Here is a 27,333-nt window from a genome sequence, read left to right on the forward strand (position 1 = left end):
TCATCATCAGACAAAATTCTGGACAAAACGGAGGTTAAATTTTTTTTCTTATATGCTAAAAAAATTAAACGTTTTATATAAGAGTTTTAAGTATGATTTATATTTAATATTATTACAGAAATGAATTTTAAATAATATATGGGTGTGCGTGTGTATATATGTATATATTTAATGGATTTTATTTCGATTTATAAGACCACATCGTATTTTTAACTGTCATGAGTCGATAAAACAATAATAATACATCGACTTAAGATTACTTTTGTTTTTGCAGAAAAAAAATCGTTGAGAATACAATAATTTGAATATTTTTTTGTGATATTTTTTAAACAGCAAAACAGTTATTATGACGCCGGATAATCGAGAGTCTACTGTACCTACCTGCGATTTATGATGGCATTACTAAAAAAATGGCTCTAGCGCAGTGCTCCGCAACCTTTTCTCACCTGCGACACACCAAAATTCTTCCTAGAATTCCGCAGCACACCTAAAGTTTAAATATATAGACCATCGAAAATTTATTTATTGATTTGGCTTTTAATTTGTAGCACTCTATTTTAATTTATGCATTGATTGTTAAATCAAACACCGATTTTTTTTAGTCAACTTGTTTTTTATTGTTGAAAAACACATAAAAATTTATGTTGTGACAATTGTTTCGCCTTGCATTTGATTGAAAATGCCATAACTAAGCGAAACAATTTTCATAATATTCATTTTTATGTGTTTTTTCACAATAAAATACAACTTAGTGGACTTAAAAATCTGTGTTCGATTTAACAATTAATACATAAAATACGTTGAAAAATTATGTATTTACAATTATATTATAATTTTGAAATAAAAGACAATGTTATGAAAAATAATTTGTCATTGTGTGTTAACACACCCGCGGCACACCTGAATCCTGCTCACGGCACACCATTGTGCCACGGCACACCGGTTGCGGAGCACTGCTCTAGCGCGTAGTGCAGTGGGCAGAGATCGAGTGCTAAGAGTAATCGATTCTTAGAATGAAGAATTAATGATGAATCAATATAACGTTATGAGTTTATATATGAACTGAACTACCAAATTAGTCAACTCTCTACGTGAAGAACCCTTTTGTGTATTTTTTTCGCACAAAAGAGTCCTCATCCTACATGTTAAATGATTTCGTAATCAAATACAGTAAATTAAGATTCATCACACTGCCAACGTCATCCATCGTTAATTGTAATTTCAAAGAATTCGCATATGGATATTGTAAGATGAATATTTGAGATCGATATTTGTAGAATAAATTATTTTTCTTTGTATAAAGTAAATACTCAATTTTACCCAGAATTATTTTGACTAGTCACATTAAAAATATGTATTTTTATTCTTATGATATACATAATTATTCCAGTTGTATGTTATTTTTAGATAAGTTTAAGCTTGTCTTTGAAAATAGGAATCAAATTTTGCTGAGTGACTGTCGAACTCAGAGCTCCTTCTCAAACTCAAAATCCGTGACACTTACAAGGCTAAAAACCCGACTTACAATAATTCTATATTTTATGTATTAATTTTTAAATCAAACACAGATTTCTTGAAATTTACCAAGTTGTATTTTATTTAAAAAAACACATAAAAATTACTATTCTGACAATTATTTCGCCTAGTTATGCTATTTTCAAATGAACATTCGTTTGAAAATGCCATTACTAGGCGAAAGAATTGTCACAATATTAATTTTAATGTGTTTTGTTAACAATAAAATACAACTAAGGAAACTAAAAACAAAAAAAATCTGTGTGTGATTTCACAATTAATACATAAATTAAAATGGAGTTCTACAAATTAAACGCCAAATCAATAAATAATTCTACATATTTAAAAAAAAAAAAACCTCCGCCTCCGCAGTGTAATGGTCAGCATGCTCGCCTACCGTTCTCGAGGTCCCGGGTTCAATTCCCATGGGGGTTTATTAAATATAATTGATTTTTTCACTCTAATATTTATTCAATATTACACTGGACTGGTACCTGAAGTGGAGGGCTGATCACCTTTCCTTCACGTGTAATCGATCGAGATAACACTGCGTTTATATGAAGCAGTGCCCTATGCACCATTGGGGTGCGGTAAGGGATTTATTATATGTTTAAAAATAAATGAAACATTCACAACATTTTTGGGTGTGTCCAATTCCTTGTTCACAAATCTTGGTTTCACCAATTAGGAGTTATTTATATATTTTGATAACTCAACATAGATGGAGAGGTCAATCATAGATAGAATGGTGAATGTTACACTTGTGTCAAGTTAGCACTTAACCAGCCTATGATAGATCAGAAACCCCGTAAAATTTACATGGTTTATGATCTGTCATAGGCTAGAAGTCTGGGTATTTACGGCGTAAATACCCAGACTTCCATATTCTTCTTCATATACCATATTATGAGATGTCAAAATGTAAATTCAAACTGTTTACATTTTACCTGTTTGATCTATCTTAGAGATTAACGTATATTTATTTACACAGGCATCCATATACTCACACTATCTGTGTACATACATGTTCAGTTTGTTTTCTTGAACCAAACTTTTTTTGATAAGACATTTGCTAAATTCATTATCACATTGTATCAACAATCGGCACCGTATCTGTTGGCAACTTTCCTATTGCCATCTTATCTGTGTATGTATTACTTTGGCTAGTTAGTTTGAATTTGTATTTGTTGCTTCGCAGACGGACATTTGCATGCATAATTACCATAACATTATCTTGCGCAGTGCACATTGATTTAAAAATTACACCTAAGCAACACCGTGCTTATTTTCCCATCCGTTTAAGTTGTAATGTTACTATGTAATTATATTATAGTATAATTCGAACCGTTTTGACTTCATTATAACAACAAGTGAATTAAGTTTTCCTTCTATTATTATCATTATTTTATATTGCATAATTTAGAAGCAAACGTCAAAAACTGTAAAATAACAAGTCGGTAAATAAAATCCAATCACAATATGTTTGATATTCGGGGATATTGAATTATTTATTAAAATAATTAAAGTGTGATTTTTTGTATCTTTATATACTAGGAATTTAAAAGTAATTATTACCTTAACTCTGTATCAAAAGTGTGAACATTTTGTGAAAGATATTTATATTTTATTGTGATTTTGTGGATTTTAATGTTCTTCGGGATGAATTTTGTGGACCGGAATATGTATAGAGATTTCCGGGAGCAATCGCCTCCTTGCGCAGCGCTCCCTTCACCGCAGCTGGGGTACTTCTTACCCCTGAACTCCTGTCGATGCCTCGTAGCTCCGAACTTGACAAAACTGAGGTAAGTTATCGTAAAAAATTTCAATACCCATCACAGATTCTCCCGACATCAATATTTGTGATAATTGTTGGGTAATTTATCTAAAACAAATCTAATAATTCTGTTATGAATTGATGGGTATTTTATCCAAAACTAAACAAGGTTTATTGGATTGAATTCTACATTTATTCATGTATATGTTAATATGTGACGCGTTTCGTCTTATTAAGACATTATCAAACAAGGTTTATTGGATTGAATTCTACATTTATTCATGTATATGTTAATATGTGACGCGTTTCGTCTTATTAAGACATTATCAAACACTCCTAATAAGACGAAACGTGTCACATATTAACATATACAGAAATAAATGTAGAAATCAATCCAATAAACCTTGTTTAATTTTGGATATATTACCCAACTTACAATATGGAATTCTACCAACTGTCTGCAGTTACAATAAATAATTCTGTTATGGGTCAAATCATATGAAAATTCATATTAAAAAAACTTATTACTTTATTAATAATTCTATCAGAATAAAATAGAAATCACCTGTTTACTACTTTGCGAATTTTGTGAAAGCAGTGAACTTCTGGCTTTTTTTGTTATAAAGAAGCTACCTCTAGAATTATATTGATTTATAAAAAAGCTCTTCACTTCCAGTTTTATCATGAAAAAAAATGTATATTTACTCAATATAATGCAGAACTTTTCGTGGATTCTACAGAATACAAGATATACATATCACCCTCTACATATTTTAGTGTAATGTTGAACATTCGTAATTCACAAGCTGTTTATTACGTAATTCATATTTATACCGTTGGTTATGCCATACCACTGAAAGTTATTGCACTTTTTTATCTTGGCGGCTTTCACGTGTAGATAATCCTAGTGATGAACTGAGGTTTTGTGATTGGCGGTATATTGATTGTCACTATTTACTTGGCAGAAAAACTAACTCTTTTGGTAGAGACACTTTAAATTAAAACTGATTCAAATTGTTTAACAGACATGAGGTCTTAGCAACACTTCCCATATTTAAAAAAAATCCTTGAATCACCCTCACTTGTGTTCATTTTGATTTCTAGAAATGCTTATAACACACGGTATGGTGACCCATGTGAACACAATCATTTTTTAAATTTTGTATTTGAACTATGTATTATGTAATTTCAATGCAATATTAATCAATGGCCGAATTGTCTGTATTCCTCGTATCACTACGATCACAGTATATCATGATATTTTGTAAATTACTATTGACCTTAGCACTCGAAAGTTTTTTGATAAACGCATGCTGCCAACTCAATCAAATTCCGAGACTTATTACTATTTGATTGTACTTCTGGTTTAATTATATTGAAAAGAAAAAATTCAAATTACTAAAAATATTGAGAATTAAGACTTATTTTCTTGACGTCTCTCGAATAGTTCCGCAAACCATGCATACTGTCTCTATGGCCACATATATTTTTTTAAGGAATAACACGCAAAGCCTTTACTTTAAGAGGCTTGACTGCAGGTAGGATAGTAAGGATAGGGAAGATTAATGTGAAAAATACATGATAAACACCCAGACTAATTGAAAATAAATCTTTCTTGAATTTATTTTGTAATTGACGGGAATCGAATCTGCAACGCCAGTTTTGCAGTCCAGCGGCATTCTTATGCCACGTTAATATATGTTATCTTGCTTTGGCCAAAAAATTAAAGGATGGATAAATAACGCAGCTTTTACTTTTTTCTTCTAAATTTTCTTCACTATTTGTTACAGAGAAAGTTCGTCTCCAGGCTGCAGGCGTTCATTGAGCCGCGGTGGGTCCACCACTCCACTGGACAGGTCCCGAAGATGTTCCATGTCTCCGGAAACCATCCCCATTCCCCTGAACCACACCATCGAGCTGTACACAGAGCCTGTTGTAGAGGATGATGATGTAAGTACGGCATGCTTTTTATTTTTTACACTGCGGATTCTTTAAGAACATTGGAACCAAACAAATAATTTTTGATTGCTTAAATAATTGGAATCACAGTTCTAATTTTACTTTTATACGAGGGTTGTTATATCTTCAAAGTATAGTAATCTCAATTATCATATTAAATAAAGCAATATTTTTCTGTATTTTTCAATCTGTTTACAAAAGGTACTGCCGTTGCAATTTGTTTTTATTAAATTCCTTCATTTTAATTGTTACATATTGGAATCACAGTTCTAATTCTACTTTTATGTAAAGGTTGTTCTGTCTTCAAGATATAGTAATCTCTATCATCAGATTTAATAAAGCAATATTTTTCTGTATTTTTCAATCTGTACTGCCGTTCAAGACGATTAGTACACTTATTTAAATTAAACTCCAATACCATGATTTTTTTATTAAATTTCTTTATTTTAATTGTTACTTAATTGTTAAATTTAAAATTTTTCTATATTTTTCAATCTGATTACAAGATACTACAATAATCTAATTACGATAGTAAATGCTGAATATATTTAAACATTAATATTAAATGAATTCTTTAAATTTTGTTGAGCCCTTATGTTGTTCATTTTTGTTTGAATAACGCCATCTGTTGTTTGAATCTAAAACTAGTTTATAACAATAATAACTACCATTTTAGTTGCAATCTTCTTAGTTATGGTAAGGTACTAAATTGTTATATTTTTCTGTGTCTAGTAATTAGAATCATCATAAAAGTTGTTTTTAGGGTAGATATGTATCGGAATCCTATATTCAGCGAGTGTCTGCAGATCAGTTTACCAAAACTTACATTTTCCAATTCTTAGCAGTACAGTTCCCATAGCAATTCTACTGTTTAATTTACTTAGTATAAGTATAGTAACTTGTTACGAGTGTAGCAGGGATTTCCTATACTTATCTTCAGCTTGTACCAGACCACGTATTCACTGCTGGATCAAGCCTCCTTCAGAGCCTTCCATCTCCCCCCGTCGTGCGGTTCCAATGCCATCCTCCTTCTGCTATAGTTCTTATGCTATTCCAACCTTTTTTTATATTTTGGGATTCGTTATACTTTAATATTTTTCTTGTTTATTCACACAATAAAAATATATTTTGTACTAAGAAATTTACTACAAACCTTTTCTACTTATAGCATCGATTCATTTTCGGCAGAATATTATTAACAAAAGTTAGGTAAAATTCGTTTTGTTTTTGTGAATTAGCTAAAAGTACATAAAGATATGTTCTGTAATAAAATCATACACTTTTGAGTACTCTTTGAGTTCCCGTGGCTTGGTTTTTTATTAGATTTAGTATACAATCTTTATCTAATTGCGTTAACAACGTTTTGCCGATAAAAGGTTGATATGTATATATCATATGAATGTTGTTGTTGTAGCATTAAATCATGAAACATTTTCTTTATGAATTCATAATATTAGTGATAGTTCACTTAACATTAATTAAAACCATGGCGTTTGCACATCTAATCGTAGTTCTTTTGTTTGGCACCGCAGAAACTGGTTCATAAATCATAAATCAGAGATCATAAATTTACAAGTTTTACTTTAGTTCTCACGAGTTCTCAATGTTGTCCTTCTATTTACACAAAATTTTGAATTTATATATTAAAATTTTTATTTTTTCTATTGTATTATATAGTATATTCTTTAATTATATTTTTTTAGTACTTAGTATTTCTCTTTTCTTGTACGTATTTCAAAGACGTCTGAAAATTCTGCTTCACTTTGTTTTTCTGAAATGTAATGTCTTCTATTTCTTCACAACCTTCAAATTTTATTTAAACATCAGGTAAATTGTCCGCACATTCATCTTGTATAATAACTTTTTTCTCCTTCGTTTTCATTAATTATAATTATTCATCATCAAGAACTTATGTAAATATAAAAAGGCATAAATTCTTAAAAAAAAAAAAACTTGCTAATACTTGCATGTCTGTCACGACACCACAGTGGTGTCAACGGCATTTCCCCGATAGTTTTGCATACGATACCACAGTGGTGCCACCGGCATTTGCCCGGTAGTTTTTCATACAATACCACAGTGGTGTCACCCGATAGCTTTACATGAAAAGTATTTTTATGATGAAAACCATGTTTCGAAGGATAGAATGAAAGGAAGAGGGTGAATTCTAGAACAGTTTGAATAGCTTAGTTTTCATGTAATTTTATAATTTTTTTAGTTTTCAAAATTTTATTTTTTATAATTATTGATTAATTAATTATATATTGTCTGATTTGTTCAAAAATAATGCTTTCTCTATCTCCTCCTTCTTTGCCTTATTCCTAACACTTTCCTCATCGATTTGGCTATTTGGTTAGGTTCGGTATAATAGTGCTGATAATCTGGCATTCCATCCTCGTTTATTATGTCTTTTAACACTCCTTTGGTTGGTGACACAAACAGTATTCTGTAACAGACAAAAATATAAATAAGTTTACTGAAAACATTTTTAGGTTATATTTAGGCGTGGTGTTAGTTTGTTATAAAATTTGATTGATGAACTTTTGATTGTGTAAAATGTAATTATTTTATGAGATTTCGTAGTATGAAACAATTTCATATTTCTCATATTATTTTTTGACAACTCAACAACGATGAAGAAGAATATTGAAGTCTGGGCATTTACAGGGCTACCGACCGTCATAGGCTTGGTTAAGTGATCACTTTACACACGTGTAACATTCACCAATTCTACCCATGATTGACAACCACACCACTCAATTTTTTTAAAACTTTTACATATATTAATCAAACTCGTAACACAGTACTCGCGAGTTCACAATAACCATAAATGGTGGGATGAGGAAAGCTTCAAGCCGCTTCCCTGCAGAGGTAGGCAGAGAGAATAGAACGCTACACCTATCTGTCTTTGAGCACAATCTTCGCCTCTTCCACATTCATAAATATACACCGAAATATTTTTCATGCCAAGTTTTCCTCGGTCTTCCTCTGCGTCTATTACCAACCACATTCCCCTCATAAATTTGTACAATAATTTTTTAAAAATCTTTACCTTTGATAATATCCGCCATCGGGGGCGTACTCCGGACTCTTCGGTTCCTTGTCGTCCATGCAGTTGATCATCACAAAGTGCCCGCTGAGGGCCAGTATCTCCCTGGAGTCCGCGAACTTGGGCTTCAGATCCCTGCAGCGCGGACACCACGACTGGTGGATGACGACCAGAGCGGGCTTCCCGGTGATCCTACTCACCTGGAGCCCTTCCTCCAAATCGTCGTACCAGTAATAACTCTCCCCCAATCCGTTCCCCTTCTCGTTCCCGCAAACGAAACCGATCAAACTGACCACCAGAGCGATAGAAAATCTCATGTTCATGATTAAAACCTAAAATGCGATGCAGAAGACGCAAATATGTATCACATACTGAAGCTATCGCCCCTGATACGATGTTTTATAGTTGATATTTGTGCAAATAAAGCTACTTTGATACGTTTTGTTGATTTATCACTTTTAGTAGCCACATTTATTACGAAACAAACTTTTTTCTCGTAAATATTTGACACACGGTGGTTCTTAAACTTTTCTGGCGTATCTACCTATCATTTTTTATTCAAACTTCACTTGATAAATATAATACCACTATTTCTTAAAATCTATTGTTACAAATGTTTCAATGTATTTTTTTATTTATTTATTGAAAATTTTTTTTTTTACAAAATACATATTTAAATATACAAAATAGTAGGTAAATGTACAAAATATTGAAAATATTACGTTTTTACCTCTCTAATAAAGTAGATACTTGTGTTTAGAGAGGGAGTTCGTTTTAATTTTTTTTTTATAAACAAATTAAATTATAACAAAGTAAATTAAATTAGTTAAAATATTCCTCGGTATGAAGTTTAGGTTGGGGTGAGTCTTATATGTTTTTTAAATTTTGTTTGAAAGGTTTGATAATTTTTAATAGATTTTAAGATTTCCGGACGTTTATTAAAGTGTTTTTTTTACCCACGTACGTATAATGATTTAACGCTGCTGTTGTTTTACATCTGTGCAATATTAAATTATTAGGAAATTCGGTATCATATTGTGTCGGGTTGTGGTCCCGTGGTTAGTGTCGCAGACTCTTTAGTCAGAACTTCTCGGTTCGAACCCACTCTACCACAATTTGATACCCATTTCTAATAATGAACCGCTTTGGCTCACAGAAATAGTGTGAAATTGAAGTATTTTTGTAAATAACAAAACACAAATATTTTTCTTTTGAAATTAAATTTAAAAATATTCAATGATGATGCGGAATGCATCGAAACACGTGCCACAATAGATTTTAAGAAATAGTGGTATTTACCAAGTGGAATTTAAATATAAAATGGTTAGGTAATACCACAAAGTGACTGCGAAATGAAATTTTATTTTGAATTAAAAAAAAACTATTTACTTTTTTTGTAATAACGAAGCTTTAGAATATGATAACTCTAATAACGTCTTGTTAAAATTAAGATATTGTAAAGGTAATCTATTTCTATATTATTTATGAAATAAATAATATAAATACGCGAGAATCTCAAAAATAGACTTGAAATCTCTCCGCTAAGTGACGCAAATCTAGCACCCTTTATTTTTCTTGTGGGACTTTTATGTATTTTTACATATGGTTTTCATTTCAAAATAGTTTTCGAACCTCTTCACTCTTTTGCTGATGCAATTCTTACTTTGTTGCATTTTTGTCAGTTGTAGAAATTGATTGCAGTAAAATGCACACTTTTGTAGAGTAAGCTGATTTTTGTAGTCAAATAATGGATATCCGTATTATTTTTGACGTAATTAAAAAAAACATATCACAATTTAAAGCAATTGCCAAATATAACGAATCACTTATCAAAACAAAGGATATAATTGAGTCACGTTTTTTTTATAAATGTTTTGTTTTGCGATCGAGTTAGGCCGTTGAAAGTTGTTAAAAACGCACTTTTTAAAATTAAAAAAAATGCTATTTTTTCAACAACAAAAAACTTTGTGTATATATGATTTTAAATCTGTTTTTTTTTTGTTGACAATAATTTATGGCCCTTTTTCATAATTAAACGTTTAAATCAGCATTTAGATTCTAGATGTTCAAAAATCCATTAAGAAAATGGATTTTTAAACATAGACACTTTTACATTATCAAAAATAAACAATCTGAGAGAGAGAAGACGATAACCGCAGGAAGAAATGATATGATAGACAGTTAGGAAGAACTTTTTGAAAAGATAGTACTGTTCCGCACATTTTTGAAGGTTTTCAGGGGAGGTGCATTTTTTATTAGTTTTTTGTTGGCTGTCATTTTGTGGTGTCTATTTTTAATAAAAAATTTACTCGGTATATACCAGTATTTCTTAAAATCTATTGTGACACGTGTTTCGATGTACTCCGCATCATTTCAAACACCGTAACACCGGTGTTTGAAAATGATGCAGAATGCATCGAAACGCGTGTCACAATAGATTTTAAGAAATAGTGGTAATTACCAAGTAAAATTCAAATAAAAAAACTGAATTTTTCACTTAGTGAGGTAATTCATTCCATAGTCTGACATATTGGACACAAAACTATCACTGAAAAATTATGAATTGTGTCGAGAAATAAAAGGTATTCTCCCTGCGATTATCGAAGCAATAGACTTTATTCTTATATGTAATAATAGTAATAATAATAATAATAAAACCCTTATCCGCACCCCAATGGTGCATAGGGCACTGCATCATATAAACGCAGTGTTATCTTGATCGTTTACACATGAAGGAAAGGTGATCAGCCCTCCGCTTCAGGTACCAGTCCAGGATAATATTGAATAAATATGACAGTGAAAAAATCAGTTCTATTTATTTTACCCCCCTTGGGAATCGAACCCGGGACCTCCAGAACGGTAGCCGAGCGTGCTGACCATTACACTACGGAGGCGGACAATATATTTATATGTAAACGACGTTTTTTTTTTAAAGACTTAAGTAAACTGGGATTATGAAGAATATTGTATAGAAGTCAGAGAGATTATAGGTTAATGCGCTGCTTAAAATGAAGCCATTTTAATGCCGTGGTCATTCTTTCTTGGTTTGAAAATAATGCGATGATCCAAGAGATCAAAAGTTAAATATGTTTAGCAAATTGTTTGTTTGAAAGAAGTCCTCACTTTTTATGTGCCTAACCTTCAATTACCGATCGTTTAAAAGCACAAATCATATTTGCGACCAAATGTTACCTGACTTGATAGAAGTCGTAGATGTAAATAATATCGATTTATAATTGTTTATTAATTATTAATTAATCAATTGTCCGCCTCCGTTGTGTAATGGTCAGCACGCTCGGCTGCCGTTCTGCAGGTCCCGGGTTCGATTCCCAAGGGGGGTAAAATAAATATAAGTGAGTTTTTCACTGTTATATTTATTCAATATTACCCTGGACTGGTACCTGAAGCGGAGGGCTGATCACCATTCCTTCATGCGTAAACGATCAAGATAACACTGCGTTTATATGACGCAGTGCTCTATGCACCATTGGGGTGCGGATAAGGGATTTAAAAAAAATATATATATTAATTTGATTATAAAAAATCACAAAGATCCACGGTTATACTATGAATTAATTCATAGTATAACCGTGGATCTTTGTGACTATCGATTATTTATTGTCGATGAGATATATTCCCGGTGAATAAGTTTATTCTTGTAATACCAAATGTTTCGTGCACACAAAATCTCAATTTCATTCCTGAAATTCAGATGAGATATTATAATATAGTCGTTATTTTTTTTCCTCGATTCCCACTATTTTAACATTACAGTTGAACCTATTTGATCATCTGTGTTTGCGCAGTGTTTAATATATAATTTGCTTAATACGGTTTATTAAAAATGTGTTTTGTGGTGGAAGTGGGTAAATACGGTTCGTCGAAATTTGTCAGCATTTTACCCATTATTTTAGGTGACTACCTCATTGTGTTAATAAATGTTGATAATACACACTGTGGCGACAAGCGACATATCAAATATATGCAATTAGTTTTTATGACGTATTCCGGGTGCATAAGATTTTATACTCCATCATAGGTTGCATATGAATTTATGCATAAAATATGTATACCAATTAATGTAATATATCTTCTTTTCAAAGTGATAACTGAGAGATTTTTTTACCGTTTTGTCATAAATTATCATGAACCATGAAACTGGTATCAATGGTGTCCACTCCTGCCTAATTGCCAGAGAAATTCAATGTAAAATTTATTATTTATTGATTTGGCATTAATTTTGTGTAATGACATGTCCGCTTCCGTAGTGTAATGGTCAGCACGCTCGGCTACCGTTCTGGAGGTCCCGGGTTCGATTCCCAAGGGGGGTAAAATAAATATAAGTGATTTTTTCACTGTAATATTTATTCAATATTATTACCCTGGACTGGTACCTGAAGCGGAGGGCTGATCACCTTTCCTTCATGTGTAAACGATCAAGATAACACTGCGTTTATATGACGCAGTGCCCTATGCATCATTGGGGTGCGGATAAGGGTTTTATTATTATTTTATTAATGACATATTGATTATTTTATAAATTGAACACTTGTATTATTGATTTTTATTTCATTACACGGGACTATTTCGAAAACTACAGACGTTTTCTTCGACAGATGATTGCAAAAACTAGTAGTGTGTAATGAAATAAAACTCAAATCTGTTATACAATAATACAAGTGTTTAATTTTAAATACAATTTCTTCATTGGTCTGCATGTTTTTTAGACCTTAATTAATAGTACGAATAAGTTGTTAAATAATAAACGAAGTCGTTGATATTTTAGTATTTTTTTTAATTAAATTGAATTAACAGTAGTTCGGTTCCTTCAAATGTTTGAGTTACTGTGTCATCGGCATACTGTGTGTAGTAGTGTTCGCAATAATCTCCTTCATAATGTTGATAATATGACTCGTCTTGTAAAAATACTGTTTATATTTACGAAGTCCCCATTTATTGTGGGCAATTATAGGTTCTTTATCACCCCATGTAAAAATTATCCTGAAAAAATGCAAAAAAATACAGATTTTGTTTTAAATGGATTACGTGATACAAAATAAAGATACAACATTTTGAGTGTGTCCAAATACTTGTTCACAAAATCTGGATTATCTCCAATTGCAGGAGTTATTTTCATATTATTTTTTGACATCTCATCAAAGATGAAGAAGAATATGGAAGTCTGGGCATTTACGGGGCTGACGACTGTCATAGGCTGGTTTAAGTGATCACTTTACACACGTGTAACATTCACCAATTCTACCCATTATTGACAACCACACTACTCAAACTCTTGGAAGTTCTATATATATGAACCAATTTAGAAGCCTTGTTCTTGAATCACTAGAACTTCACTAGAGACATCTATTGGTGAGAATTTGAGTAGTGTGGTTGTCAATAATGGGTAGAATTGGTGAATGTTACAAGCGTGTAAAGTGATCACTTAAACCAGCCTATGACGGTCGTCAGCCCCGTAAATGCCCAGACTTCCATATTCTTCTTCATCTTTGATGAGATGTCAAAAAATAATATCAAAATAAAGATCATATTGTTTTGACATCTCAACATAGATGAAGAATATGGAAGTCTGTCCGACGAGTTACGACCGTAATAGGCTGGTTTAAGTGATAACAAGACTTCCGTATTCTTCTTCTATGTTGAGATGTCAAAAAATAGTATGATAAATAACACCCTATAATTGTCGATCATCCAGATTTGTGACTAAGTATTTGGACACACTCAAAATGTTGTTACAAAATAAAGAGTTCACGCATTCGTGGAAGTCTGGGTGTAACTGACATCAGTAGTAAGGTAGAGTAAAGGTAATTGGAATGGTATGGGCACAAAGGACGTAGAGAACTTGGACATATTGTAAACAGGCGATTGCCATGGACAGACATCAGTAGTAAGGTAGATGAAAAGCAATTGAGTTGGTATGGGCACATAGGACGTAGAGAACCTGAACGTATTGTAAACCAGGCGATTGCCATGGACAGACATCAGTAGTAAGGTAGATGAAAAGCAATTGAGTTGGTATGGGCACATAAGACGTAGAGGACCTGGACGTATTGTAAACCAGGCGATTGCCATGGACAGACATCAGTAGTGAGGTAGATCAAAAGCAATTAAGTTGGTATGGACACATAGGACGTAGAGAACCTGAACATATTGTAATCTTAATTATTGTAATCTATCTTCCTCTAAAGACATCTAAAGGAAGCCAAAAAATCATGGATACTTCAGAAAGATAACATGATTCGAAGGCTTAACCTAGGTGACGTTGTATATGATAAAAGGACCTACAGCCTGAGGACGAGGAGAGCTAACTCTACAGTCTACAAAGACGATAAGTTGGGATGAAGCAAGGACGAAAAAGACTGATAAAACCACACTACCTTGGGATGTAATTACCGTCGGGAGCATAAATGCGCCCTTTGGGTTCGTCCGAGTCTAAGCAGTTCAACATCACGAAGTTCTCGCTGAGCTCAACCAGCTCGTCAGATTCCGCGAATTTCGGGGCCAGGCTCCTGCACTTCGGGCACCAGGACTTGTGGATGAGCACCATGACTGGTTTCCCCGTTTCGTTGGCCTCCTCCAATGCTTCGTCCATATTTTCCATCCATTTAAACCTCGTTCCGAAACCATTGGAGTAGTCTTCGTCACAGACGGCGAAGGTTAGAAGAACTGTCAAAATTATTACTCTCCTCTTCATTTTTGCTAGTTTTTGTTGCGAGGTATTGACGGGGAGATATTTGATTGACGAATGAGCGACAATATGTCCCTCGAAGGTTTTTTAATTTCAGGCTTTATCTGATAGTGGTTTATTCATTCTTCGTGCACAGTTTTTGGCTTTATTATTGATCAATAATGGATAATGCAGGGTGACTATCAATGACAATAAATGATTTTTTTGACATCTCAACATAGTCGAAGAAGAATATGAAAGTCTCGGCTTACGACTGTGATAGGCTGATTTAAGTGATCACTTTACACACGTGTAACATTAACCAATTCTACCCATGATTGACAACCATACTACTCATATACGTATTCTTGGAACTTCTATATATATATATATATATATATATATATATATATATATATATATATATAAGCTTTTTATTGGCCAGAATCTCTTTCATTTGTATGTGATTATAATTGGAGATAATCCAAATTTGTGAACAAGTATTTGGACACACTCAAAATGTATGTGTTATTTTGTCATTCTGTACGATAACATGGCAATCCATACTCACAAAATATATGTTAAGACAATAAATGGTTTTCTTTGTAATATCAACCTGCCAAAGGATTGTATATAGAGGTTTTTCAAATATATATATATTTTTTAAACGTGCCCTTCTAAAAAACTCTCAATATGTATTGATTAAATTAATAAAAGAAAAGGAAGACATACAAATGACTTCAATCCTTTATTCTATGGGTACATTTATTCGTATAACATAGGACGCCATATGACATTTGTAAAACAGTAATATTATAGATACTTCTAATAATAGAAAAATTTAAAACTGATTTTTCATTTCATTAATTGATTCGGCAGTCACTTTGTGGTACAATCTATCCATTTTTAATTTGAGGTAACTTGTATAGAAGTATTCACAGTAATATTATAGATACTTCTAATAATAGAAAAATTTAAAACTGATTTTTCATTTCATTAATTGATTCGGCAGTCACTTTGTGGTACAATCTATCCATTTTTAATTTGAGGTAACTTGTATAGAAGTATTCACTAAGTTAAACTTAAATTAAAAATGGATCATTTTTTAATTTTCTTCGTAATAACCCTATGAACTTTTAATGACAGTAATAATTTGATAATAAAACATACTACACGTGTAATATATATGCGTACTTTGTCGAAGTATGTTTAAGTAATAATTTTATAATTTTATATATTTTTATGTGTAAAACGCACGATTATATAAATTTATACGTACGTATCTCACTAATGTGTATTAAAGTAATAAAAATATCGTATTTTTTTCGTAAAAGATTGCTAAAAGATACGTTAATAATGTATTGATTAAACCGTTTTTATATTTTCGATATTTAAAAAATACATTTTAACGGAATAAAAAATATTGCCCTTCTTTTTTTATTTGATTCGATGTTTTAGCTCAGTTAGTGATGCTTTTTTTAATCGTTTTTTTCTATAAACACTAAATTATTCAGTACAACTTTCATCGTATAACCGCATAACTTCGAATCAAAATGATAGAATGTACCAAAAATCGCATAAAAAAAATTATAAAAAAAATCATTAAAAAAATCATAAAAATAAATAGAAGAGCTTTTTCCTTAATTAAATATCCACATATCGCTCACTCCTTTCAAGAACGTCATAAATAAAAAATCGTCAATTTTCAGTTATGCACGTTTTCGGAATGCCCAGAAAATATACTATATCCCAGCAAAAGAGGCATATTTTTAACTTAATATTTACCCGCTACAGGGCAGAAAGTGTTGTTTTTGCATTTTGAAGAAAATGTATTGTTTATTTATTTTTTTAAATATATTAAATATTTTTCAAATGGAGGAAGAACCTTCAGGTTTTACCTAAAAAGATCTGTTGCACGGTAAAAAGTTTAATAAGTGGCTTGATATTTATTTTGAATACATTGTATTATATTTTTAAACTTTAAAAACGTTCTCCTGAAAAATCAAGTTTTTTTTATTTATGACGTTCTTGAAAGGAATGAGCGATATGGGAAATTGTTTTTGAGATAAATCTTCAATCCAAATTACAAGTGCTTTTTCTGTTTTTTTTTCTCCCAATAAAGCATCTCTTGAATACGATGTAAGATTTGGGCTTAACTTTGTGCCAATGACACAATCACACTTTTACTGGTAACCTGCACTAGTCTAAATTTTAGTTTTTTTTTAATGCGAATTCGCATAAAAAAGACTTGAACTACATACAAAAATTAGGGATAGGTTCCATTACATTTGAAAATTGCATAACTCCAAAATCGCATAAAAAAGATCCGCATCAAAACAGACCCAAGTATATGTTATAATTTAAATAAATAAATTTACGGAATAAATAAAACACCATTAAAAAGTGAAAATTACATGTATATTTATTTGTCATTGCAATCTAAAAATTTACAAAAACTCTCAAAAACGTATTTGTAAAATAAATAAATAGTCATAATATTTTTTGACATCTCATCAAAGATGAAGAAGAATATGGAAGTCTGGACATTTACGGGGCTGACGACTGTCATGTCAGGCTGGTTTAAGTGATCACTTTACACACGTGAAACATTCACCAATTCTACCCATTATTGACAACCACACTATTCAAATTCAAATAAATAGTCTTTCAATGATTTATCAACATTTATTGTTTTTTGTTCGATAAAAAGTATTTCATTAATTTACAGCAAATTTTTACTATTATCAATAGAAATCAGCGCGCAATAATCATACTACTATATTTATTCATGTTGTAACGGCTGTTTCTTTCGCGCTTTCTGTTTCTGTTTCTTTTAATCAAACTGCTTTCACCTTCAAGGTTTCAGATTTGCCCTTTTAAGGCGAAACAGCCATCACAAAATAAATAAATACAGTTAATTATAAAATCGCGTGTTATTAGTAAAAATAGATAACTATTAATTTAATAATTTAACCTACAACTAAAAAGTGACTTTGTTTAAAAAATTACCGGCATTTATTATAACTTCATTATAAAGTCGACCGATTTCGGAGCTTATAATAAATAAAATACAGCTTCTTCCCCAAAACTTCGAAAGCGGTCAAATTTAGTTTTTTATATTATTTTTTTTACTAACTTTAATTGAATACATTTATTTAAATCACAATTTTAAACAAATTTGAAACAATTTTTTTTTGCAGAGACCCACCAAGCCATCTTGTGTGTCTTATCGGTGGCGTTCTTTTTTAATACATTTTTATTGTTTTCAACGATTTTAACCTAATATACACACAAAAAAAAAGAATTTACAATTTTCATAAAATTGACTCTTGATGATTTACCCATTCCTTTATTTTGCCCTTGTTCCATATTTTATTTTGACCTCTAACATCCGTCGGCAACAATCAAAAATGTTCGGAACGATATATTGCAGTGTTCGACTCCCATATTTATAGTTAATTCTTGGGACTATCAAACCTTCGTTTCGTGTAAATCGTGTATCATGGTTGTATACTAAAAGTTAAAATAAGATATATAGTGATTTTACGACAAAGTTAGTTTTTAAGTTACAAAACGGAAAATCACAAAGCTGTATTGCTTAATTTTTATTTGATTTATTTGGATGTTTTAACCTGAAGTGATATGTAGGTATTTTTTATGTTCAAAAACTAATTATTAGAGACTAGACATCGGACTTAATTGTGTGGATATTTTTTTCTGTATTTACGTTCAGCAAACAAATTAGTGATAACTGAGTTCTCCAAACGGGATGCGCTTTTTGTTGCATACAAAAAGCGAGTACTCCATTCATTTCCGCTTTTCTATCCCCGACCAGTTGACTTCCTATCGGAATACCTATATGCTGTACAAGTACCATGTAATGCACACCACGCTGTCTAGTGACCCGATCACTGGTCAACACCAACGCAGTTTGATTCCATCTGTTGGCCCTTTGACATGCCAATCGTCGCGAACTCCTAGAAATTCACCCAATATAAATTAAACGTGTGTTAATAATTAAGTTAAATTCAATTTACATCGTAATTCAGTACTGGATTTTCGTTTTAAAACAGTACTACATATACGAACCGATCTACATAATTTAATGCAAATTAATTTGTTTTCATTCTTTGGTTGTAAAAATAATAAGTGTAGGTGTTTTCCTAAATGAAATTCGTAAAAATAAAAATAATAGTCTTCCTTGTTATTTATAAATAAACTTAGGAGTCTTCTTAAGTATTTAAAACAAATATACGTTAAAATATGTAAAATTCCTAGGTTTACGCATTTTAGATAACTAAAGTTAAATCTTATAAACTTACTTAGTATAGTTTTATTTTGAATAAGTAAAACATACTTTTATACAAATCATACAAATTCTTAAATTTCTGCATCATTTGCAATTAATATTTACATATAACTAGTAACTTATTGGTTAAAGCATTTTTCCCGTTTTTGCTTTTAAACTTAACTATAGAATAAACTTCCGCGTAATCAAGGCCATTTTTTTTAAACGGCGTCGTTTCGGTGTTCTTAATACTCAAAATAAATCCGCTTTTATAGATTTTATTTTGACGACGAAACTCTTTTATGTGCAGTCAGTTAATGATGTTGACAAATTTTAATGCTGATGCAATAAATAATCGCTCTCTTTTTTCTTCCGTATTTACGACACCGTCTTTGACGATTTTCCTTAATTAATTGAATTAATCGTAACAAATTGGCTGATCTTGGTTTCGCTCGGTTGATTCATTATATTTTTTAAATAATATGTACCAGTAAGGAAGTATCTGTTTTAAAACGTTTGCCAGTAAAGAAGTGCGCTTTTACTAACTGTATCAAATTAAGTAATTGTGTAGAGTTGTTTTTTGGACATTTTTTTCGTAATTAAGAAAGTTCTGTCATTTTCCAACGTTTAAACAATTCAGTGACCTTTTTCGAGTGCTCTGTTGTTTTTTTATGAACTAGTGTATTGTCAGATGGTTTATTGAACTTGTGGCCAGGAAGGAACTGTTGATCCATGACAACTCGCAAATCCAACAGAAGTCAAGATGGGCGACACAGGACATCCAGTAGTGGACGGACTTCATCACACCATAAACACTCTTCCCGTCAAAGGCATAGAGTAATTATTACAATTAGAATTCAATTAGAATTTATATGACATCATAATATTTCACAATGGTTACTTAAAAGTGGCGTATAATGTAAGGAGTAGTAACAAATCTTTTTGTTTATCTATTGATTTGGCGTTTAATTTGTAGAACTCCATAATTTATATTTGAATATTAAAATTAAACACTGATTTTTAGGGTCTACTAAGTTGAATATTTTATTTTTACAACACATAAAAATAAAAATTCGTAGTGAAAATTTCTTCGCCTTGTTAGGGCATTATCAAACTCCTGTAGTTTGATGATGCCCCAACAAGGCGAAACAATTGTCACAGCGAATTTTATATTGAATATTTATGTGTTATAAAAGTAAAATATACAACTTAGTAGACCCTTAAAATCAGTGATTGATTTTAATATTTTAATATCCTATATTTTAGTCAAACATAAAGCATCGTATCAGTGTATTCGTTGACTACAAATACAACTAACCTATTCTGTATATTTATAAAAATCCGGTCTTCTGTCTGTACCTATTCCTGCTAAAAGTATATGCTCGTATATGATTTTTTTCCGGACAATAATACACTCGTACTTCCATAAATATTTTTAATTTTGTCAATTTTGATTTGAGCCTATAGTTTTCCAAATAAGGATTTATCATAAACTGGTCATTATGCCAAATTCTTTACAGTTTAGTGATATATTTATTTATTGGAAAACCAACATAATATTTACAAGAAACAAAATAAAATAAAATTCCGATTACAGGTTTTCACTTAAAAGTAATCTAAAAAAAACTGTCATGTTCATAAGTATAACTGTATAATATTATAACTTACATTTCTTTATCAAAAAATCAAATAGTCAAAGAGACATCAATAATATTTCTCTTAAACGTTTTAAAAAAAAACATTATTGATGTCTATTTTATTAAGCATCACATTGTACATATCGCAGGCTTGATTTAAAAATGAATTTTGATTTTTATATCTGCAAACAAATTTAAGCTATTCAAATTAACATTATTAATTGTTTATCACCGAATTCTCTGATTGTGAATACCACAATTGAGCTTTGGATACAAGCAGTGCTGCCGCCCTTTTTTTATAATGAAAAAATATTTACATGGGTAGAATGCAAGGTTTATTAATACCATTATTTATGACATTCCTACTCATAGACTGTATATACATGATATGCAATAATGGTGTGTTATACTCGTGTGTATCGTGCACTAGGAATTTGTAGTCGCCTCCATTTGAATGCTTACGGGAGAGTATCGCTGGCCAGCCGCTTTGTCATAATATGATGATGATTGATTGCAGACATTCCTTTGGTTGACTTTGCTTGAAAAGCATGTAGAAGAACCTACCTTAATGTAACTACATTCTGATGCCTTTCATCATTCAAAGGACATACATGAGAACACGTATGTCCTTTGCGCGAAGTACCACAGTTTTGAGTGGAAAAAATAATATTTTCGTGTGTTTATTTTATTTATTATTTAAAGTCTAGATGTATAATATCGCTCACTCCTTTCAACAACGTCATATATCAAAAAACTAGATTTTTCAGGAGATCGTTTTTAAAGTTTAAACATATAATACAATGTATTCAAAATAAATATCAAGCTACTTAATGAACTTTTTACTGTCCAACAGATCTTTTTAGGCAAAACCTGAATGTTTTTTTCTCCATTTGAAAAATATTTAGTATTTTTTTAAAATAATTTAAAAATACCCTTTCTTCAAAATGCAAAAACAACACTTTCTGCCCTGTAGCGGGTAAATATTAAGTTAAAAATATGCCGCTTTGCTGGAATATAGTACATTTTTTGGGCATTCCGAAAACATGCACAACTGAAAATTGACGATTTTTTATATATGACGTTGTTGAAAAGAGTGAGAGATATATTGTATTTATTACAATCTTATTTTACAACGCTTTATATTGTTTCCGCATCCATTGTAGTAATATTAAACTTGATTGTTTCATTGCAAATATTCTATTTAATCAATATGTGTATGTGTGAAATATAAAGTATGTTTAGATTATTTAAAGTAAATTATTATACATTGATGGGTTGAGATGCACTCACTCTTGACTTCTATTGTGTGCCTATTTAGTATTCTACTGTTCAAACAAATGATCCAACTTAACCCGAGGCTGGGGTCCCAAAACCGACGCATTTTCATAAAATAAATAAATTCATTAACTTGCCTTAAGTAAACCCAACCATTTTTCTTCTTCTTTTTATCCGTCATGTGGTAAACTGTGATAAAATGATCTAATTCATTCATTATAATTTAAATGCACTATTAGGTCCAAAAAGGGAGAAAACATCGATTGGTGGATTTGGTAGTTTTCCTAGTTTATTTTATTTAACATACTGTATCTTTATTTGTAATATTACAGTAAAAATGTATTTTCTTGGCTGCTTTGATGAATACCTAGGTATTTTATGTCTCAACATAGAAATAGAAGTCAATGCATAATTCCTTGAATCAAAACCAATTACTGAGATACTTCTAAGTTTTGCACTTATATTACTTAATGGAATTGAATTTTATATAATAAAAAACCCAGTCACTGGTCAGATGAAATAAAATTTGAAAAAAACTGTAGTTTTAAAGCTTTATTATTGGTACTACTAACATACTTTGCTCGTTTACTTTCTATGTACACTCTCCATGAGTTGCTTACGTTTTTAAATTGTCCTTTAATTGCATTTATTATTGGAGTGTAGTATTAGTCATTATAAAATATACGTATTCTCATCTAAAACAAGCTATTTATGCTTTTACCAACAAAACTAATTCGGCGCACACATTTCGAAAGATTTATTTTACTACTACTACTACTACTACTACTACCATCACGCCGTTTCCCCGCAGGGGTAGGCAGAGAGGATGGAACGCCACACTCTTCTGTCCTGACATACACTCCTAGCCTCCTTCACATCCATACATCTAGTCATACATGCCCTCCGATTACGCAGACTTTTGACACCGCCAGATTTTAGGTTCTGATTGATCTGATGATTGTTAAGATTTATTTTAATTATCCTAATTCGTGCTAGTAGATATCTTAGCAATGTCCAATATTTCTGAGAAAGGAATATAAAAGTCCGGGCATTAACAGAACCACCAATAGTTAATTAAAGTGATCACTTTAAGTATAACATTTACTACTCTGCCCAGTGTTTTTCCGACTTCGAAATACTCGTAGCATTCGTCGATTTTTTACAGGGTGAGAACGGCAGCAAATGTGAAAAAAAATATTGTTTACATTATATCATGGGTATATTTTAGGCGCCTGTTCCTCAAATACGTTAAGTAAAGTGGTAATGATATAACATACCAACCTACATAGTTACACACACTAGGACCTACCACCGACAGTGTAGGTACTATACTATGGTATGCTAATATCTTCCTTGCATAGCGGACCCCATTGTTATACTACAATGTGATGGTATTGTTTCCACCACAAAGGGCCTTTGTAAAAAATCTACAAATAAACGGAATAAAAAAACAGTGATGAATATAAAGGGTCCATTTTTTATCAAAAGCGAATCCTCTTTATTCATAAAAAAGTTTGCTCTCATGATTTTCACGAGTCCTTGACTGGAACTAAATATCCTTTTATTATTTTGAGGTTTACTTTTTTTAAATATGCTGATAATGTAATCGTATGAATAACGTAAATAAATTAATAATCTTCACCAGATGTAAGATTCCTGAAGAAGTCATAGGATTATAATAAATTCAAATTTATTTATAATTTATATTTGAATCTCTAGCTTTGTGATTTTCCATTTTATAATTAAAATGTAACTTTGTTTTAAAATCACTATAAATATTTTATTATAACTTAATTATAATGTCTACCGGTTTCGAAGCTAACCGCTTCTTCATCGAGACTGATTAATCAGCTTCGAAACCGGTAGTCATTATAATTAAGTTATAATAAAATATTTATAGTGATTTTAAAACAAAGTAACATTTTAATTATCAAATTTATTTAATACTAGCTGTTTATGGCTACACGTTGTTGTGACTCAGTCATCATATTTTTTCTTCTTCACAATTTTACAAAAATAATAATCCATATATAAATTAAATTAAATGAATCATCCTTTCATCAACAAATCACTGCGACTTTCGCAATCTCCAAATTAGTTATTTTTAAGCAGGATTTATGTTTTTACAAGCGCCGTGGCGTAGTTGGGTAGATGCTTGACTACGAAACCGGTGTCGTAGGTTTGATTTCAGTCGATTGCAAATTGAACTAAATAAATATTTATCTTGAATTGGTCTACGTATTTGCGATATATTTTTCACATCCACGTTCCCTATCCTTACTCTCCTACCTGCAGACAAACCTCTAATATAGAAAGTCGCGAACTGGATGATTCAGTAAGCGATCGGCTGCGCTAGAAGCTAGACGTATTTCTGCGTACAATTTTTTTTAACCTTTCATGATTTTTTTTCAACACAATATATTTATTCCGAAGAAAAACTTACGCTTTCGATACAAAAACCATGTTTTAAGAAAAAAATAACGTTAAATGTAACCTGGATTTAAATCCAATTAAGTGCGGGCATTTAACTATCGGGCCTCAATGATAACAGAATGTCTTCATGTAAAAAAAAAACAATAACAATAAAAAAGTAGAAAATTCTTTGAATTACGCGTTCACCTACGTGCACATTAAAATGATTCGTGATATAGAAGTAATCGGTGATAAAATAGTAAATAATTTGTCATTATTCATTGTGATACACACGTATTTTTTAATTGTTCGTATCACGAGCACAAGTGGGCGTTTTTCTTTATTGTAATTGACACCTAACCTATGATATTTTATGTATACATATTTACATATTGTAATAATTAAAGAAAACACTTCGTTTTTTACCACTTGAGTTTAATTATAGACTACATGTTTCAGAAGCTAAACTTCCATCATTCAGGTCTGTATAATAACTAAAATATAAAATATAAAATTGTTCTATAAATAAGGATAGGGGAAAGTAAGGGGAAGGGGTTAGTCAAGGAACGGAGTTTGAAAACAAAGGAAAAATTGAAAGCAATGGCGAAGAATTTTGAAACAATATATTATTTAATAAATTATTATTAGAATTCAGGTTTTTTTGTATTTCTAAATTTTCAAGATAATTCATAATTTGGCCTTTATATGGAACAAGGTGTAATAATTTTAATTTATTAATTTTACATATTGTAAAAGTTATTTTTATTTTTTTTTGTTATATGTATTTATTGTATTGTCCGCCTCCGTAGTGTAATGGTCAGCACGCTCGGCTACCGTTCTGGAGGCCCCGGGTTCGATTCCCAAGGGGGGTAAAATAAATATAAGTGATTTTTTCACTGGTATAATTAATCAATATTATTACCCTGGACTGGTACCTGAAGCGGAGGGCTGATCACCTTTCCTTCATGTGTAAACGATCAAGATAACACTGCGTTTATATGACGCAGTGCCCTATGCATCATTGGGGTGCGGATAAGAGTTTTATTTATTATGTATTTACATACACATGTATTTTAAATGTGTAGTGTATTTTTTCAATTATTAAACTATTACTAAAAATATTAAACAAATAACTCCGTTACTCGCAGAATTATAATATTCCAGCTAAAAAAAGGTTGCAATTGTAATTTTTTAGTTACTTGAAAACGTACGTTATTTTATTTTTAACTATATGCATCTGATCATGCGTTGCTGTGGCTAATTTTGATTAAGGGAAAAAAATACAATTCACACATTTGTAGTATTTCTCAATGCTTTTGGAGTAATGAACATATTAAAAATGTATGGAACAACAATGCAATCGAAAACATTGAAAACGGTGAATGACAGCCACTGTCATGAATCAATGTTTAGTATTGCGTAAGTTGCTGTTACGTTCGGCAGATGGCGCTGCCATTGTAGTAAAAAAAATGTTTTAAAAAAACATAATTTTACCTGTAATGGGTAAAACCACCTGTCACAGGTTTTCACGTCAAACGGTGAATAACTTACGGAGATTTAAGATTTTAAATAATCGAATATTTTTTAAACTTTATAAAATGTACCACTAAGTATCTGCGAAAAAACATTCTTGAAATCGAATATTTAGATTTTTATTTTTATTATATTTATAAACAATGTTGTTTATTTTCTAATGTTTATATTATTGTCCGCCTCCGTAGTGTAATGGTCAGCACGCTCGGCTACCGTTCTGGAGGTCCCGGGTTCAAATCCCAGGGGGGTTCGAATAAATATGAGTGATTTTTTCACTCTAATATTTATTCAATACTACCCTGGACTGGTACCTGAAGCGGAAGGCTGAGCACTTTTCCTTCATGTGTAAATGATCAAGATAACGCTACGTTTATATAACGTGGTGCCCTATGCATCATTGGGGTGCGGATAAGGGTTTTATTTTATTTATTTTTTTTATAAAATGTGCCACGAAGTATCTGCGAAAAACATTCAAGAAATCGAATATTTACATTATTATTTAAATAGATGACAGTTTTAGGATTTTCTTACATAAACAAAAATGTGTACGTGATTATTTTTCCTCATACATTTCAAATAGTCAAATGTACCTGAATAATACGAAAATTTGTCATAAAATAACGAGTTTTTATGATAATTATAATCTTACATTCTCTATGCAACGAAAAAAGTCTTTATAAGAAAATTCGACTTTCCGTTTATCCAGACGTTAAGTTACTTCAAGTATCATATTTAAAATAATACCTGTGGCTACTTATAGTATGTCATATGAAAAAAAATACAAGTACATACTGTGAACAAGTATTTGGACACACTCAAAATGTTGTAAATAAATTATCTGGTCAAATTATGAGCTAAATAATAAAAATGAAAATCGTATTTTCTGGCGTTTCTCATGTGTGTGTTTATAATCCAGGATTCTGACCTCACATACTAATATAAGAGTTTCTGCTTAATTAAGCTTCTTTACATCTCACCAATAGATGTCTCTAGTGAAGTTCTAGTGATTCAAGAACAAGGTTTCTAAATTGGTTCATATATATAGAACTTCCAAGAATTTGAGTAGTGTGGTTGTCAATAATGGGTAGAATTGGTGAATGTTACACGTGTGTAAAGTGATCACTTAAACCAGCCTATGACAGTCGTCAGCCCCGTAAATGCCCAGACTTCCATATTCTTCTTCATCTTTGATGAGATGTCAAAAAA

At 31.2% G+C, this 27,333-nt stretch overlaps 2 protein-coding genes across 8 annotated transcripts in view; one reads left to right on the top strand and one right to left on the bottom strand.

Moving 5' to 3' along the window:
• The window catches only part of pyd (zonula occludens-like protein polychaetoid), a 157,359-nt gene that overhangs the window by 60,041 nt on the left and 69,985 nt on the right, over positions 1-27,333 (top strand). For 6 of the 7 annotated variants that reach the window (XM_088278133.1, XM_088278134.1, XM_088278135.1 and 3 more), the window contains exon 3: positions 5,080-5,239. In XM_088278133.1, coding sequence (XP_088134259.1) covers positions 5,080-5,239 — 160 coding nt within the window. Of the gene's footprint in view, positions 1-5,079; positions 5,240-19,960; positions 20,108-27,333 lie in introns of those variants that run through there. The other variant, XM_088278136.1, reaches the window with a different exon arrangement.
• LOC148311894 (thioredoxin domain-containing protein 12-like) lies at positions 7,435-8,670 on the bottom strand. Its single transcript, XM_088278281.1, has 2 exons — positions 8,301-8,670; positions 7,435-7,694 (listed from the first exon to the last, which is right to left on the bottom strand). The coding sequence occupies exons 1-2, from the start codon at positions 8,618-8,620 to the stop codon at positions 7,544-7,546; spliced, it is 471 nt and encodes a 156-aa protein (XP_088134407.1). The 5' UTR covers positions 8,621-8,670; the 3' UTR covers positions 7,435-7,543.

The sequence above is a fragment of the Brachycentrus maculatus genome, unplaced genomic scaffold, assembly GCF_059751285.1.
Source record: "Brachycentrus maculatus isolate JH-2025_06_01 unplaced genomic scaffold, ASM5975128v1 h1tg000055l, whole genome shotgun sequence".
Taxonomy (NCBI): Eukaryota; Metazoa; Arthropoda; class Insecta; order Trichoptera; family Brachycentridae; genus Brachycentrus; species Brachycentrus maculatus.

Excerpts from the sequence above, each read along its gene's own strand:
- LOC148311894 (XM_088278281.1), bottom strand. The coding sequence starts at position 8,620 with ATGAACATGAGATTTTCTATCGCTCTGGTGGTCAGTTTGATCGGTTTC. Across the intron at positions 7,695-8,300 it reads GATGGCGGATATTATCAAAG|AATACTGTTTGTGTCACCAA; the intron begins GTAAAGATTTTT and ends TGTCTGTTACAG.